The 14033-nt window shown below is 39.1% G+C and overlaps 1 protein-coding gene across 3 annotated transcripts in view; it reads left to right on the forward strand.

The window, feature by feature from the left end:
- The first annotated feature begins 1723 nt into the window (after window positions 1-1723).
- LOC102897439 (serpin B13) overlaps window positions 1724-14033 on the forward strand; it is a 12769-nt gene continuing 459 nt past the window's right edge. The window contains exons 1-7 of one of the 3 annotated variants that reach the window (XM_006913723.1): window positions 1724-1888; window positions 2406-2462; window positions 6592-6594; window positions 9830-9958; window positions 10359-10476; window positions 11844-11986; window positions 12196-12351. In XM_006913723.1, coding sequence (XP_006913785.1) covers window positions 1724-1888; window positions 2406-2462; window positions 6592-6594; window positions 9830-9958; window positions 10359-10476; window positions 11844-11986; window positions 12196-12351 — 771 coding nt within the window. Of the gene's footprint in view, window positions 1889-2405; window positions 2511-6591; window positions 6595-9829; window positions 9959-10358; window positions 10477-11843; window positions 11987-12195; window positions 12352-14033 lie in introns of all 3 variants that reach the window. The other 2 variants (XM_006913721.1, XM_006913722.1) reach the window with 2 other exon arrangements.

Genomic DNA, 14033 nt, shown 5'->3' on the forward strand with positions numbered 1-14033 from the left:
GCTCCAAAAAAAATCTTTCCAGAGGATCCCCAATATCTTTAGGGTTGAAGGCTCACTCACAGGTCCCCCTCGCCTGCTTGGGTCATTCTAATGCTGCCCTTTAGTCCTGGGGCGAGCTCCTGCTTTTGCTCTTATTTTGTTGTCTGGTTAATTTAACTCTCTTTATGCGTGGACTCACGAAAGAATTTCTAAGGGATTTTGGAGAAGTTAGAGCCGCAGCTCTCTTCCTTTATGTCTAATGCGTATACTATTTGAGCTACAGTTCACAACACAATTACTGACAACTTCAAGTGCATAACTTCATGGCCATGCGTGAAAAACATAAGAAATTCAGTCCTCAGTTTTGTCATAAACTTTGCATGCTAATTTTATTGGGGAAATCACCCTTGAGAAACCAAAGGTTGTTTCACTGGAAATACAAGTGATAATGACTAGGGAGAGGCAGAGAGATATAAATTAAAGGTCTCATTTACTCGTTTTATACATGCTTCCTACTTCCTTACACAGCCACCTCTGTCTCTCCGAAAGCCAGGTACGTTCTTCCTTCAGCTCCCACTGAAGACTTCTTGTGTTTTGAGACTGTTCGTTGATTTGAAAGAAATACTTTTATTGTGCATAACTTTCCTTAGGGTGGTTTTATTCAATTCAGTGCTTACATAACCATCATACTGTATCTTCTTCATCTTGTGTGACAGTAAGTTAATTCATCTTATTTCTGGGTTAACCTGAAAGGAATCCGTATAAGGAAACCCAGGGGTGAAATAGAAGTTTTAACAGAGGATGTGGGATGCCTTAGCAAGGGTGGGTCTTTGAGAGCAAAGACCCTCCCAGAGTAAGTAGGCTTTCAAAAAAAACAAAAACAAAAACCCAAAACTCATTGTGCATTAATCTCATTCTATTTCTTAAACCTTTATTAACTAGTTTTAACATAGTTGGTGATGAAGAAAATATAAAATGTTTTATTTATTTATTTTTGGTAAATATTAATTGTCCTTTAAACGTTTTATTTTTGGGAGATAACAAAAGTAATCTGAACTCACTGTTCAAGCTTGAAAAGATATAGAAAAGTATACAAAAAGAAAACCCTTTTACTCCCACTTAATAATTCATGGCTGGAGATAAGTCATTGCCTTTGAGGGAAAATTCAGCTCAGAGTCAAGTTTTCATGCAGTCAGGGATTGGGGTTTAAGAGAATTAATTCAATCTCCCACTCTGCAGTGGATTTTGAAACAATTGAGAAGTAGAAAGTATCAGAGAAGGATGCACTTGGTGTTATTATTGTTAGGACTGAACACTGCTTGGACTTGAGGCCAAAGGGGATTCTCAACCTTGCCCTTGCCTGGTCTCTGGTCCAGCAGCGGGACATGTGGGACTTCGGAAGGGCAAAGGCGGGGCCCGCCTGGGGAGCTTACAGGGAGGGGTGCAGGCAGGCTCTGACAGAGACAAGTGAGAATAAAACCACAAGAGGCATTATAACCTCGCTCCGTGGGGATGTGAAGATGATGTCACGCCGATTCATGTGTCCTGCCAAGAGCAGGCCAAGCGAAGCAGTGGGAAGCAGGCAGCAGCGACCTTTCACTGAGAGGGTGAAACTCCTTATTTTCTGGATCAGTGCAGGAAGAGGAAGAGAAGCAGAAAGGGTTCCTGTGACCCAAAGCCATTCAAATAAATGAAACGTGCTCCTTTGGGTTTGATTGTCGTTCTAGATCTTGCTAGAATCGTCATGGATTCGCTCGGCGCAGTGACCGCTCTGTTTGGGGTTGATCTTCTCAGAGAGCTGAGTAAAACAAATGATGGCAACATCTTCTTTTCCCCTCTGAGCATCACGACTGCCATCGGCATGCTTCCGCTGGGGGCCCGAGGGTCCACCGCCACGCAGTTACTCAAGGTAGAGTGGGCTTCCATGGCTTTCCAGGCACAGTCGGTCTCCAGGGGTGGCCCTCGGGCTTCGCCCTGAAAACACGCTTCTCTGGACCTGTGGCCAAAGAAAACGCGTGAAGACACAGGGCAGGTCCAGGTCTGTTGAGGGCGACTCCTTCCCTCTCCGAGTTCCAATTCCGCCCTGCCATCTGCTCCCTGGTGCTCGGCGCTCCTTTGGGTGAGGGCTGGGTGAGCGGCCTTGTCCAAAGCCATTAACCTCATAATCACAGACAGAAGGTGAAGAATAAAACCTACTGGGAGAAGCTGCATAATCCCCACTAGGGTCTAAATGACACGTCAGGGGTGAGTACACGTGTGCATAAACCAATGCAGGCTCCTCCGAAGATGACTGGAACTCCTCACGATTCTGCAAAGAGCAAAATGCTGTGCGTGTGCCCCTGAGGTTTCTTTAACAAACATCTCCTTTTCCCCGGCGGCATTTTCTCTGCTCAGACCATTGCCACAGTATTTTCTTTCCCTTCCAGGTGCTTTTCTCTGAAAAAGACACGAAAAGTTCAGGAATGAAAGCTGAAGAAAAAGAGGTAGGAGACATGTGGCTGCTTTGTAGATGCGGGTCCCCGGGGAAATGTGTAGAAGAGGTAATACATACTCGATACTTATTTTTAAGCAATGATTATCATAGCAGCCAAATAATGTTGCTAGGGGTATACCATGATAATAGACACCTAGCGTTAAGAAGAGACCTTATCTTCCATGCACACTAAGCGCGATGACAGATACTGGTAAAGGCTTCCAAGCTGAAGAGTCCCTCCGGCAGAGTGGATGGGTTTGGAGTTAAACAGATTCGGGTTCAAATCTTGGCTTAATCTCTTAATAGCTGTGCTACTCTGGACAAGTCATTCACCTTCTTTGGGCCTCTGTACAGTGTGCAGTAGAGTGTCTGGAACACACTGGTGACTCACCAGTAGTATTAGGTGCTATTATTACTACATTCTATTTTTATTTTAAGCTCTCTCCCCCCTCCACCACTAAAGTTTATTTAAAAAAATATTAGCACAGGATGAGTGACTTCCGGGGTCTCTTCCAGCTCTAGGGTTGTAACAGTTCTTGCCTGAAGGACAGAGGGTGCAAACATGGCAAAGAGATTAAGTCCACAGTTTGAGGTTGGCATTTGGAGATGGTGAGAGCTCTCAGGAAGGGCACGTATGCCCTGACAGCAGTCATAGCTCAATCCCAGGCCCTCACTAAGTCAGAGCTCAAGTCACTCAGCAACATGGGTTGTTCACGTCACAATCCCACACGGCCAGGTTGGTTGGGTTCCTCAAGTGCATGTGGGGAGAGCTGGGCTTCCTTCCAGGTTTTGTAGGACAGAGTTGGGTCTGATAGCTGCTCTGCTGTCCCCTCAGTCAAGGACCACAGTTGTTTGAGAGCCCTTTCCCTCCCATGTCTCGTGGCCCGTACAGAATCTTTGTGCGCGTTAGAATAAAAAGAATGTAGTTACTAGAAATTTTAAGATTGTATTTGTGGCTCGCATTTTATTTCTACAAGACAGCACCGATCTACAGTACAGATCTGGGGGAGAGGGTGTATGCACGCTCAGCTTTGTTAAATATTACCAAATATTTGCCAAAATGATGATACCGACATCTGTTCCTCACAGCAGTGTATACAGCCCACTTCATACAGTCATACAGAGACAGTGGACCTGAAATCCCACTGGCCTTACAATCCCCGGTCATCTATATTCACACATACATACATACATATGTATATTTTTTTCTGTGTCTATTGGTGATCATATGATTTTTTTATCCTTTAATGCAGTGAATTACATCAATAGAATTTCCAATGTTAAACCATACTTGCATTTGTGGGATAATCAGCTTGGCCATAATTAAAAAAAATTTTTAGATTATTGAATTGGATTTGGTAATATGTTGTTAGATGTTTCAAAAGATCTGTGTTATCAATCTGTAATGTTTTTTCTTGTCCTGTCCTCATTTAGTTTTGGTATAAAGTATCACTAGACTCATGAGTTGGGGAATATTTCCTCTTTTTTCATTCTCTGGAGGAGTTTGTGTAAATTCAGAAATGCACCAAATGTTCTTGGCAGACTTTTATTTTAAAATTGCCTGAGCCTGGTGATTGGTCGATTGATTGTTCGACTGACACTTTCTGTTCCCATGATTGTGATTACTTTAGATACTTCATATGAATGGAAGCATATGGTATCTGTTTTTTGTGACTGGCTTATTTTGTTTACCTTTGAGATTCCTCCATGTTGACACATGTAACAGGATTTTCTTCTTTTTAAAGACTGCATAATATTCCATTTGATGTATAGACCACATTTTCTTTGTCCATTCATCCATTGATAGACATTCAGGTTGCTTCCACCTATTGGCTGTTGTGAATAATACTGCGATGAACATAGATATGAAAATGTTCCTTTGAGATCTTCCTTTGAATTCTTTTGGATATATACCCAGAAGTGTGATTTTTAGATCATATGGTAATTACATTTAAAAATTTTAGAGAAACTTCCGTACTGTTTTCCATAACACCTGCACCGTTTTAAATTCCTGCCATTAATGCTCAAAGGTTCCAACTCTCCACATCTTCATTGCTATTTTCTGGTCATCTGACAGTGGCCATCCTAATGGCTGTGAGGTGATATCTCATTTTTTTTTTTTTGTGGTTTTGATATTTGCATTCTTTTTATGATTGGTGATGTTGAGTATCTTTTTATATATGCTGTTTGTAATTTGTATATCTTCTTTGGAGAAGTGCCTATTCAAGTCCTATGCCCATTTTTTTCATTGGGTTATTTTTGTTGTTGATGTTGTTGAGTCGTAGAAGTTCTTTATATATATCCTGGATATTAAGCTCTTATAAAAAATATATGATTTGCCAGTATTTTCTCCCATTCTGTAGGTTGCCTTTTTACAATATTCTTGATTATATCCCTTAATGAGCATAAGTCTTTTTCAGTTTGATGTCTATTTTTGTCCATTGTCTATTTTTGCTTTTGTTGCCTAGCTTTTGATGTCATACTTGAGAAATCATTACCAAATCCAATGTCCCTCAATTTTTTCTTTCTATCTTCTTCTAGTAGTTTTATAATTGTAGGGCTTATATTTAGTTATTTAACCTAGTTTGAGTAATTTTTTTTTTTTTGCATATGATATAAGGTAAGGGTCCAACTTCATTCTTTTGCATGTGGATATTCAGTTTTCTTAGCACTATTTGTTGAAGAGACTGTCCTTTTCTCGTTGTGTAGTCTTGGCACTCTTGTTGAAAATTATTTGACCATTAAGCAAGGGTTTATTTCTAGGCTCTTTCTTATTTCCATTGGCTCATATATCTTTCTTTATGCTAATACCACACTATCTTGCTTACTCTTGTTTTGTATGTAGTATGTTTTGAAATCAGGACGTGTGAAGCCTCCAACTTTGTTCTTTTCCAAATTGCTTTGGCTATTCAGGGTCTCTTGAAGTTCCATATCAATTTTAGAATTTTTTTTCTATTTTTGCAAAAGGTGCCATTGGGATTTTGATAGGGATCGCAATGACTCTATACATCACTTCGGGTAGTATAAATATTTTAACAATAATATGCTTTCCAATCCATGAGCATAGGATGTCTTTCCATTTATTTGTATCTTCTTTTATTTCTTTTAACAATTTAAAAAATAGATTTCAGTGTATAAGTCTTTCATCTCTTTAATTAATTTATACCTAAGTATTTTATCTTTTTTGATACTATAGTAAATAGAATTATTTTCTCAATTACTTTTTGGAATGGTGACTGTTAGCGTATAGAGATGCAACTGATTTTTGAATATAGATTTTATATTCTGCAACTTTGCTGAACTAATTTATCAGCTGAAACAATTTTTTGTAGAAACTTTAAGGTTTTCTACATGTAAAATCATGTCATCTGTGAGCTGACATAATTTTAATTCTTTCTTCTTGATTTTAATTCATCTATTTCATTCTCTTTTCTAGTTGCTCTGGCTCGGATTTCCAATACTATGTTGAATATAAAGAATAGTAGTGGTGAGAGTGGATATCTTCGCCTAATCTTAGAGGAAAAGTTTTCATTTCACCATTGGGCGAGATGTTAGCTGTGGTCTTTTCCTATATGGCTTTTATCATGCTGAGGCTGGTTTCTTCTAGTCCTGGCTTGTATGTTTTTATCATGGAAATGTGTTGACTTTTATCAAATCCTTTTTCTACATCAATTGAGATAATCACATAGGTTTTGTTTTTCACTGTTAATGCATTACCTTGATTGAGTTTCATATGTTGAACTATCCTCACATTTCAAATATAAATCCTACTTAGTTATGGTGTATAATTCTTTTAATGTGCTATAAATTTGGTTTCTGGTATTTTATTGAGGGGTTTTGAATCAATATTTATCAAGGATATTCGTTCACAGTTTCTTTCCTTATGTCTTTTTCTGGTTTTGGTATGAGGATAATGCTGGCCACATAGAATGAATTTGAGAATGTTCCTCCTCTTCAAGTCTTTAGAAGACTTTGAGTAGGATTGGTATTAATTCTTCTTTAAATGTTTGGTAGAATTCTCCAACAAAGCTATTTGGCCCTGGGCTTTTCTTTGTTGGAGGTTTTTGGTAACTGATTAAATCTTCTTATTAGTTGTGTCTGTTCAGATTTTTTATTTTGTCACCATTCATTCTTGGTAGGTTGTGTGTTTTTAGAAATTTATCCATTTCTTCTAAGTTATCTATTTTTTTATGGCATATACTTGTCCGCAGTAGTCTTTTATAACCCTTTAAATTTCCATGACATTTGTTGTAACATCTCCTCTTTCATTTATAGTTTTAGTTATTGGAGTCTTCTATATTTTTTTTCTTAGTTACACTAGTTAAGAGTTTGTCAATTTTGTTGATCTTCTTAAAAAACTCAACTCTTGCTTTTGTTGATTTTTTTCTACTGTTTTTCTACTCTCTATTTTGTTTATTTCTGCTCTAATCTTTATTATTTTCTTCCTTCCATTAACTTTTGGTTCAGTTTTGTTCTTTTCCAAGTTCTTTGTATGTAAAGTTAGGTTGTTGATTTAATTTTTTCCTTCGATTGGGTCATGTTTCCCTGTTCTTTGTATGCTTTGTTATCTTCTGTTGGGACTTTGGCATTTGGAAAATCAGCCACCTCTCCTAGTCTTTGTGGTTTGGTTTAATAACAGGGAGAACTTTTTCCAGTCAGGCTAGCTAGCAGTTCTGGAGACCTCTTAAGCCTTTTCTGGGCATGCATTCTTTCTGGGCTTGTATGGGTAATCTCCTAATTGAAGAGGTTTGCTGGTTTCTACTCATGAGCTCTCTCTAGTGTCATCTGTGGTACAGCAGACTCTGAGGAATGTTAATTTTGTTCTCAGTGGCCAACCTGGTGCCCTGTTTCCGACAGCACTTATATTCAAGCAAGACAGAAACCAGGCCCTCAGGCAGCTTCTGGAAAAGTCAAAATGCTGGATGTACATTCTACTCTTCTGCTTCTCTCCCCAGGGGGTAGTTGGGATTTGGAAGTTTTCTCCCAATCACACCATGCTCTGTGTCTGGGGGGTGGAGGGCTGGGAGGGAGTGATGACTCTGGTGAGTGAGTGCCATGAATTTTCCTACCAGGCTTCAATGCAGTTGGTTTCAGGCTCTCTAGGGTACAGGAACTTCTTCACTAATCTCTGGGTTTCTTACAAAGGCATTCACTTCTTGAGTTGTTAAATCAGTGCTGTTAGTAGAATATTCTGCCATCTTGCTGACATCACTCTTGGAAAGTTTCCTTAGTAAAGATTTACACATGGTAGATGCTGTCAGGTTGTATTTGCCTTTGTGTGTTCTTGAATGAATGTATGCTGAATTCTAGGTTAATATTTTCTCTCACTGCTTTGAAGATACCATTCTACTCTATCTGTCCAATGTTGCTGTTAAGAAGCTGATTTATTTGGCATTCCTTTCTAGGCGATCTCCCTCTGGATGCATTAAGTTTTGCTGTTTGTTTTTGTTGGTCCGCAATTTTACTACAATGTGTCTATTTGTGCATTTCTTTTATTTACCAAGACAGGTTTACTGTGCCTTCTCAATATGAAAATTCATACTTTTCATCAATTCTGGAAAATTCTCAGCCATGTAATTTTTTGAATTCTCTTCTTGCTTGCCTTTTAGAAGGATGTTAGAATTCTATCTTCCAGATTTCTTCATCTGTCATACATGTTTTTCATCACTTTCTGTCTTTGTGCTGCGTTCTGAGAAAAATCATTTGGATCTGTTTGGTTTACTAATTTAGCAGTGCCTAACTGGCTGTTTTACCCATCTATTGAGTTTTTAAATGTCAATGCTTATTGAGTATATGGAAGTTCTAGTTGATTATAAAACCAGCCTGGAAGTTGATGGTAGTCTCTTGTTTCTTAACCATATTTTCAATATCTTTTGTGGTCAACAGTCTTGATATGCTGCTTTTTAAATGTGATATCTGATAATGTTGACATTTAAAGTCCTTGAGGCTCTAATATGGCTGTTTGCTATTTTTTCTTCTGATTCTTAATGTGGGACTTATATTCTCATGATCTGTAATTTTGGAATATGAGCTAATATTTGATTGGTAATCTATGGGAGTCCAGTGAAAGCCAGGATGTAGTTACCTTTCTAATACAGATAATTTTTTTTATGAATGTTATCAACTTATGGACACTTTAAGTTCTAAGTTTGGGGTTTCCCAGGCCATCGAGGTGGTATAAATTCAAACTCCAAACCTGTTCCACAGTAAGATTTTCTTCCCTTTCCCCATTTTCAGGTCAACTTAGTTACAACTTACCCACTGGAGAAATATTCTCACTACATTCTTTTCTTTATATCAACCCATTATTCTCCAAAGACTTCAATACCTTATCTGTCTCCATCACATATCAGTCAGCCTGAGCAGCCATAGAATAATCATGAGGCATTAAAAGGCTCAAAGTAGCAAGGAGGGCGTCAAAGGTCAAATTCAGCCTCAGATATTTTGTTAGAGTAGCATACTTTTACATTTTCAACTTGAACGTCTTCAACTGTTAATTATTCACAAAAATTAAATGGGTGGCTTTAATGTAGCAGACACTATTCTGGGCATCGAGTTACCAATGTTGAAATAAAAAGATGAAACAAACAAACAAACAAACAATAAAAACCCATAGGCTTCGTATTCTAGAGGAAGAAGGCTTTTCCGTTCTCAGTGCAATCAGGAATAAGCTTTTCAGCTCAAAATTAAAATGCCTCTCCCTTGCATCCAGTGTGAACAGAAGTAGCTAGATATCACTCAACAGGCAGTGGGACAGTGTTTCTCTCTGTGTCAGGGAAGTATGCTGGGTCAGCTGGTTCTGCCAAGCAGCACTCACTCCTCAGCCCTCAACCAGAAAATGGATGGATTCTACAAAAAAAAGTCTAGAAAAGTTTTTTTTTTTTTTTTCCTTTTCCATAGAGACAAGAAAATCTTACTTCAACCCAATGTATAGTCTGACAAATGGCTACATGTACCATCAGGAATCACTTTTCTTATCCACTGTCTGGAACAGAAATCGTTAAAGGGTAGATAAGAGTCATCTGGGGAATCATTTGCTTTCCTCAGGTGCTTAGTTTTGTGGGAAGCTAAAGGCAAGCATGTGAAACATTTTGTGGGCAATTATGTTTGAGATAAAAATGCAACTCGAGTCAAAAAAGAAAGTCCTGTGGTGCTGGGCTGAGAACAGGCTTCTTTGTGGAGCTGAGATCGGTTGTGACTTACATTATCATATGATTTGTGTAAAAGCCACTTGACTGTCAGGGGCCACACTAAACTCATGGGCCATCCTCAAAGCTGTGAAACAGAGGAAAAGACCCAGCAGCTGCATCTTTTTGGGGAGCATCTAGGTTTTCTTCTGCCCAGATAACTCATTGGGTTTTTGTTTTGATTTTGAAGATTGAGAAGATGGAAGAGATACACCGCCAATTCGAAACGTTCTTGAGTGAAATAAGCAAACCCACTAACAATTATGAACTGAAAATCGCCAACAGGCTATTTGGAGAGAAGACATACCTTTTCCTTCAAGTAAGTTTTATTGTGTCCACCACCTCTGTGAGCGATATTTATGAATGGCCAAATCGTCCTGTTAGGACTGTAGGTCTTGAAAGCATGCTGCATAAGTTGGCTGCCTGGTTCGGCCCAAATCACTCGATGACCCCCTGTTCCCCCTGCCTGTTTTTCAGACGCCCAGGCACTTTGAGAGTTTCTTTTTAATCTTGGCAGTTTAAATCCAATTTTTGTCTTAACCCTGTTGTACCTGCATAAAAATGTGCATGGAAGTCCTCAAAGTGATTTGCCCAGGTCCTGAAATTCCTTGCTTACGACGTTAATTATCTTGATGTACAGCTAAACTTATTTAGAGATGTTGTTAATGGATAAATTGAACTTTCAACCTCTTTCTATTTCTTCCTTGTTTCTCCTAAAGAAATACTTAGATTATGTTGAAAAACATTATCATGCTTCTCTGGAGCCTGTTGATTTTGTAAATGCAGCAGATGAAAGTCGAAAGAAGATTAATTCCTGGGTTGAAAGCCAAACACATGGTAGAGTATGGATTGGTCGTTCATCATTAAAATGCTTCTTGAGTATCTGCTGTGAGTGAAGCCCTGTGTTCGACACTGCATGGAATGCCAGGGGGGACACCTTTGGGAGGGGACGCGAGATGGGTTTTTCAGGGTTGAAAAGGCAGAGCTGTGCATGAGGGCTGGGAGAAGGTGCTGCAGGTGGTGGGATGGTCTCAGCAAATGTGGAGAGAGTCAAGGAGACCAGACAGGGGACCATGGCGGAGAATTACTTACACATGGCTGTGGGTCACAGTGTCCCTGGCGATCCTGACACTGGGTTCCCGTCTGTCTCAGGTTCAGATGATTCCTTTGTATCAGAGCCTTTCTTCCTGAGTCCGGATCCCTACCTGAAAACGTGCTAGAGAGTTTCCTTGCCCTTTATCAAGTGAGAAACATTCAGCTCTGCAGTCAAGACCTGCCTTTGCTACTTACAGCTGGGGCTGCCTGGGTCCCATCTCCATTTGAGCATCATTCAGCCCCATGCACAGCAGAGAACTTGACAAAGCCCTCACTTCATCCTCTCTCCCTATTCCCTGGTATGAACCAAACACAGGAGAAATACCAGAGAGGGGTGTTAATATGCAAATACACTTTGGGGAGCGATAGCTCGCACTGTCATGTTAGAGTTTCAGATTACCTTTTTTATTCCAGTTATCAGGGAGACATCTATTATTTCAGAATGTATTTTTTTCTTCATAGTTAGTCCAAAGGGAATAAAATTAAAAAAAAAAAAAAGGAAAAAAAATAAGGTCTATCAGAGGGTCGGTTGAAGGCAGTATTCTTTAGAATTTGGTGTGAGATGGGCTGAACCCAGAGACAAAAACATCAGCTCCTTTCTCAATAAAATAAGAATTCTCTAAATCTCAGGTGGTCACTGTATCAAATAGGTAAAAATAATAATAGCTTACGTTTACGGAGTGCCTACGGTGAGCCGGATACTGTTCTAAGTGCTTTACACATGTGCAATCATTTACCCCTTTAAACAACCCTATGAGGCAGATTTTATTCCTGGTTTACAGATGTGGAAACTAAGGCACAGAGACCTTAAGTAACTTGCCCGAGATTCCTCAGCCGATAAGAGGAAAAAATGGAAGCTAACAGAGTTCTCTGACTTCAGAGCCTGCACTCCTGAACCATCACACCTCATTTTATCCACTGGGACACAAATGGGCAGTGGGCAAAGCGAGAACCCCCTGCCGATTCTGCCCGAGAGCACTGTGTCAGCACGGCCCGCAGGTGCTGACTGGCTGAGGTCTTAATGATCAGGCAAGTCCACTGCATCATGCCTGCCGCGCGTATCACTTATAATTTTGAAGATGGGCCAATTTTGTTGTTTTTGTTTGCAGAAAAAATCAGGGACCTGTTTCCAGATGCCTCTCTGAGCAGCTCCACCGAGCTGGTGCTGGTGAACAGCGTGTACTTTAAAGGGCAATGGGACAGGGAGTTTAAGAAAGAAAACACCAAGGAGGAGGAATTTTGGCTGAATAAGGTATGGTCCTTTTGTATGGGACGTGCTCGCTCACACGTGGAATGTAAAACCTGAAGTCGCCTTTCAGCAAATGTACAGGGTACATAGCAAAGGCCGAGTCAGAGGCTGGGATCTTTAGCAGGAGTTTAGGCTGAGCTAATCGTTTGGGTGTGCTCACCTGGTCGTCTCACGGCTCTTTTGACACTGGGCGCCCTGTGGATTTGTTGCAGAATACAAGTAAGTCTGTGCCGATGATGACACAACGCCATTCTTTCAGCTTTGCTTCCCTGAAGGACTTGCAGGCCAAGATTCTGGGGATTCCATACAAAAACAGTGACCTAAGCATGTTCGTGCTGCTGCCCGATGACATCGACGGTCTGGAGAAGGTAAAAGCTCGCACCTCCCGTTCTTGCTTTCGTTTCTGGAGGCTTCTCATTGGGCGCTGGTGTCGGGCAGTGCCAAGTAGAAAACACTTCTCACTCCGTGCAGGATATCGAAAGAGGAACGACGAATGGCATCGGGTTTATTGAGAACAACTGAGACTAAAATATTTGAGAGCCAAAAATGGACATTTAATGGGATTTCTAAAGGCCTCCCATTATTCTGAGAAATGGCTGCTATTTACGGACCCTCTTTCCCAGAAAAATCGCATATGCACATGTCCAGCAAATTCTGCATTCTCTTCAGGAGGCTCTTGGACCTTCTGAATTTCTTTTTTACACCTTTAATTTTTTAAAAAGTTTTAGGTCCACAGCAAAATTGAGAGGAAAGAAAACTAATAATTTATATAAACATATGTGCATAGCCTCCCACATAATCAACATTCAACATCACTTAGAAAAAAATGGTTCTTTTTTTTTCAACCAAGGATGAATCTATGTTGACACACAGTAATCACCCAGAGTCCATCAGACACTTAATCTTGAACCATGTGATTTAGCCCCAATCATTTCGTATTAGAAAGTTGACGAGGCTGGTATCCTGTAGTTTTGAAATCAGGAAGGTTTTGTTTCAAATCCCTATTCCTCTATTTAGTAGCATTATGTCCTTTGAAGCTTAACTTCCTTGAACCTCAATATTTACCCATTTGTAAAATCAGCTCCATAGTTCTTAATGTGTAGTGTTATTTAATGATTAGAGACCATTCTATATCTATACCTAATGTATCCATATCATCTATATCTATATCTAAAGGCACACACCAAACAGCATCAGTTACCATAAGAATATAACACCTATCATGTATTGTAATTATAATACTCGAAACTGTTCTGTTGCTGTGAAACATTGGTAATAGCGTTACACGTCGGAAAATATTTTCTGACAGCAAAATAGCAGAATGTATGGAAGCTTTAAGAGTATTCCGACTTTGACTCAAACCCCCCAGTTGTGGGAATTACCCTAGGAAAATAATTCGGAAGAAAAAAATTGCCTTTCTGAGTCAAATCAGTAATTTCTGCATTAAATACACTGGGATACCTAGTTTGAAATTCATCATAATAATTATCTTTGTATCTACAACATTTTCCATAATGCATGACACATACTAGATATTTGTGAAGTGAGCGACTGGATGAATGTTGGGTAAAGTTTATCAGTTTGATGAAAATATCTGTCTGAAGATATTTAGGAGAGATATGTAATAGTGTAAAAAAAGTTTACATTATAACAAGTAAAATGGACATTCATTGTGATTGCAACTATGTAAATATATATTTATATTTTATATAGTATAATAAATATGATATAATGTACCATTTATTATAGTAATATGCTTATTATATAAACATGTAATTTATTATATATAAAATCATATAATACATATGCATACAAAGACTAGGGGAATAGTGAACTATGAAACAATGCATATGCGATTGATAGAATATGAAATGACATTTCTTATCGTTAAAAACTCAGTTAATGCTATTGAGTTTGTACAGAAAATTTAAACAGAAATATAAGACAAGTGCCTGCTATCTAGAGACAACAGCCTCGTGAAACGAAATTTCTACTTTTATTTGCTACTAACGTTAACGATTTCTGACGGATACAAATCAGCGTTACACTC

Source organism: Pteropus alecto, unplaced genomic scaffold, assembly GCF_000325575.1.
Source record: "Pteropus alecto unplaced genomic scaffold, ASM32557v1 scaffold14, whole genome shotgun sequence".
In the NCBI taxonomy this organism is placed as follows: Eukaryota; Metazoa; Chordata; class Mammalia; order Chiroptera; family Pteropodidae; genus Pteropus; species Pteropus alecto.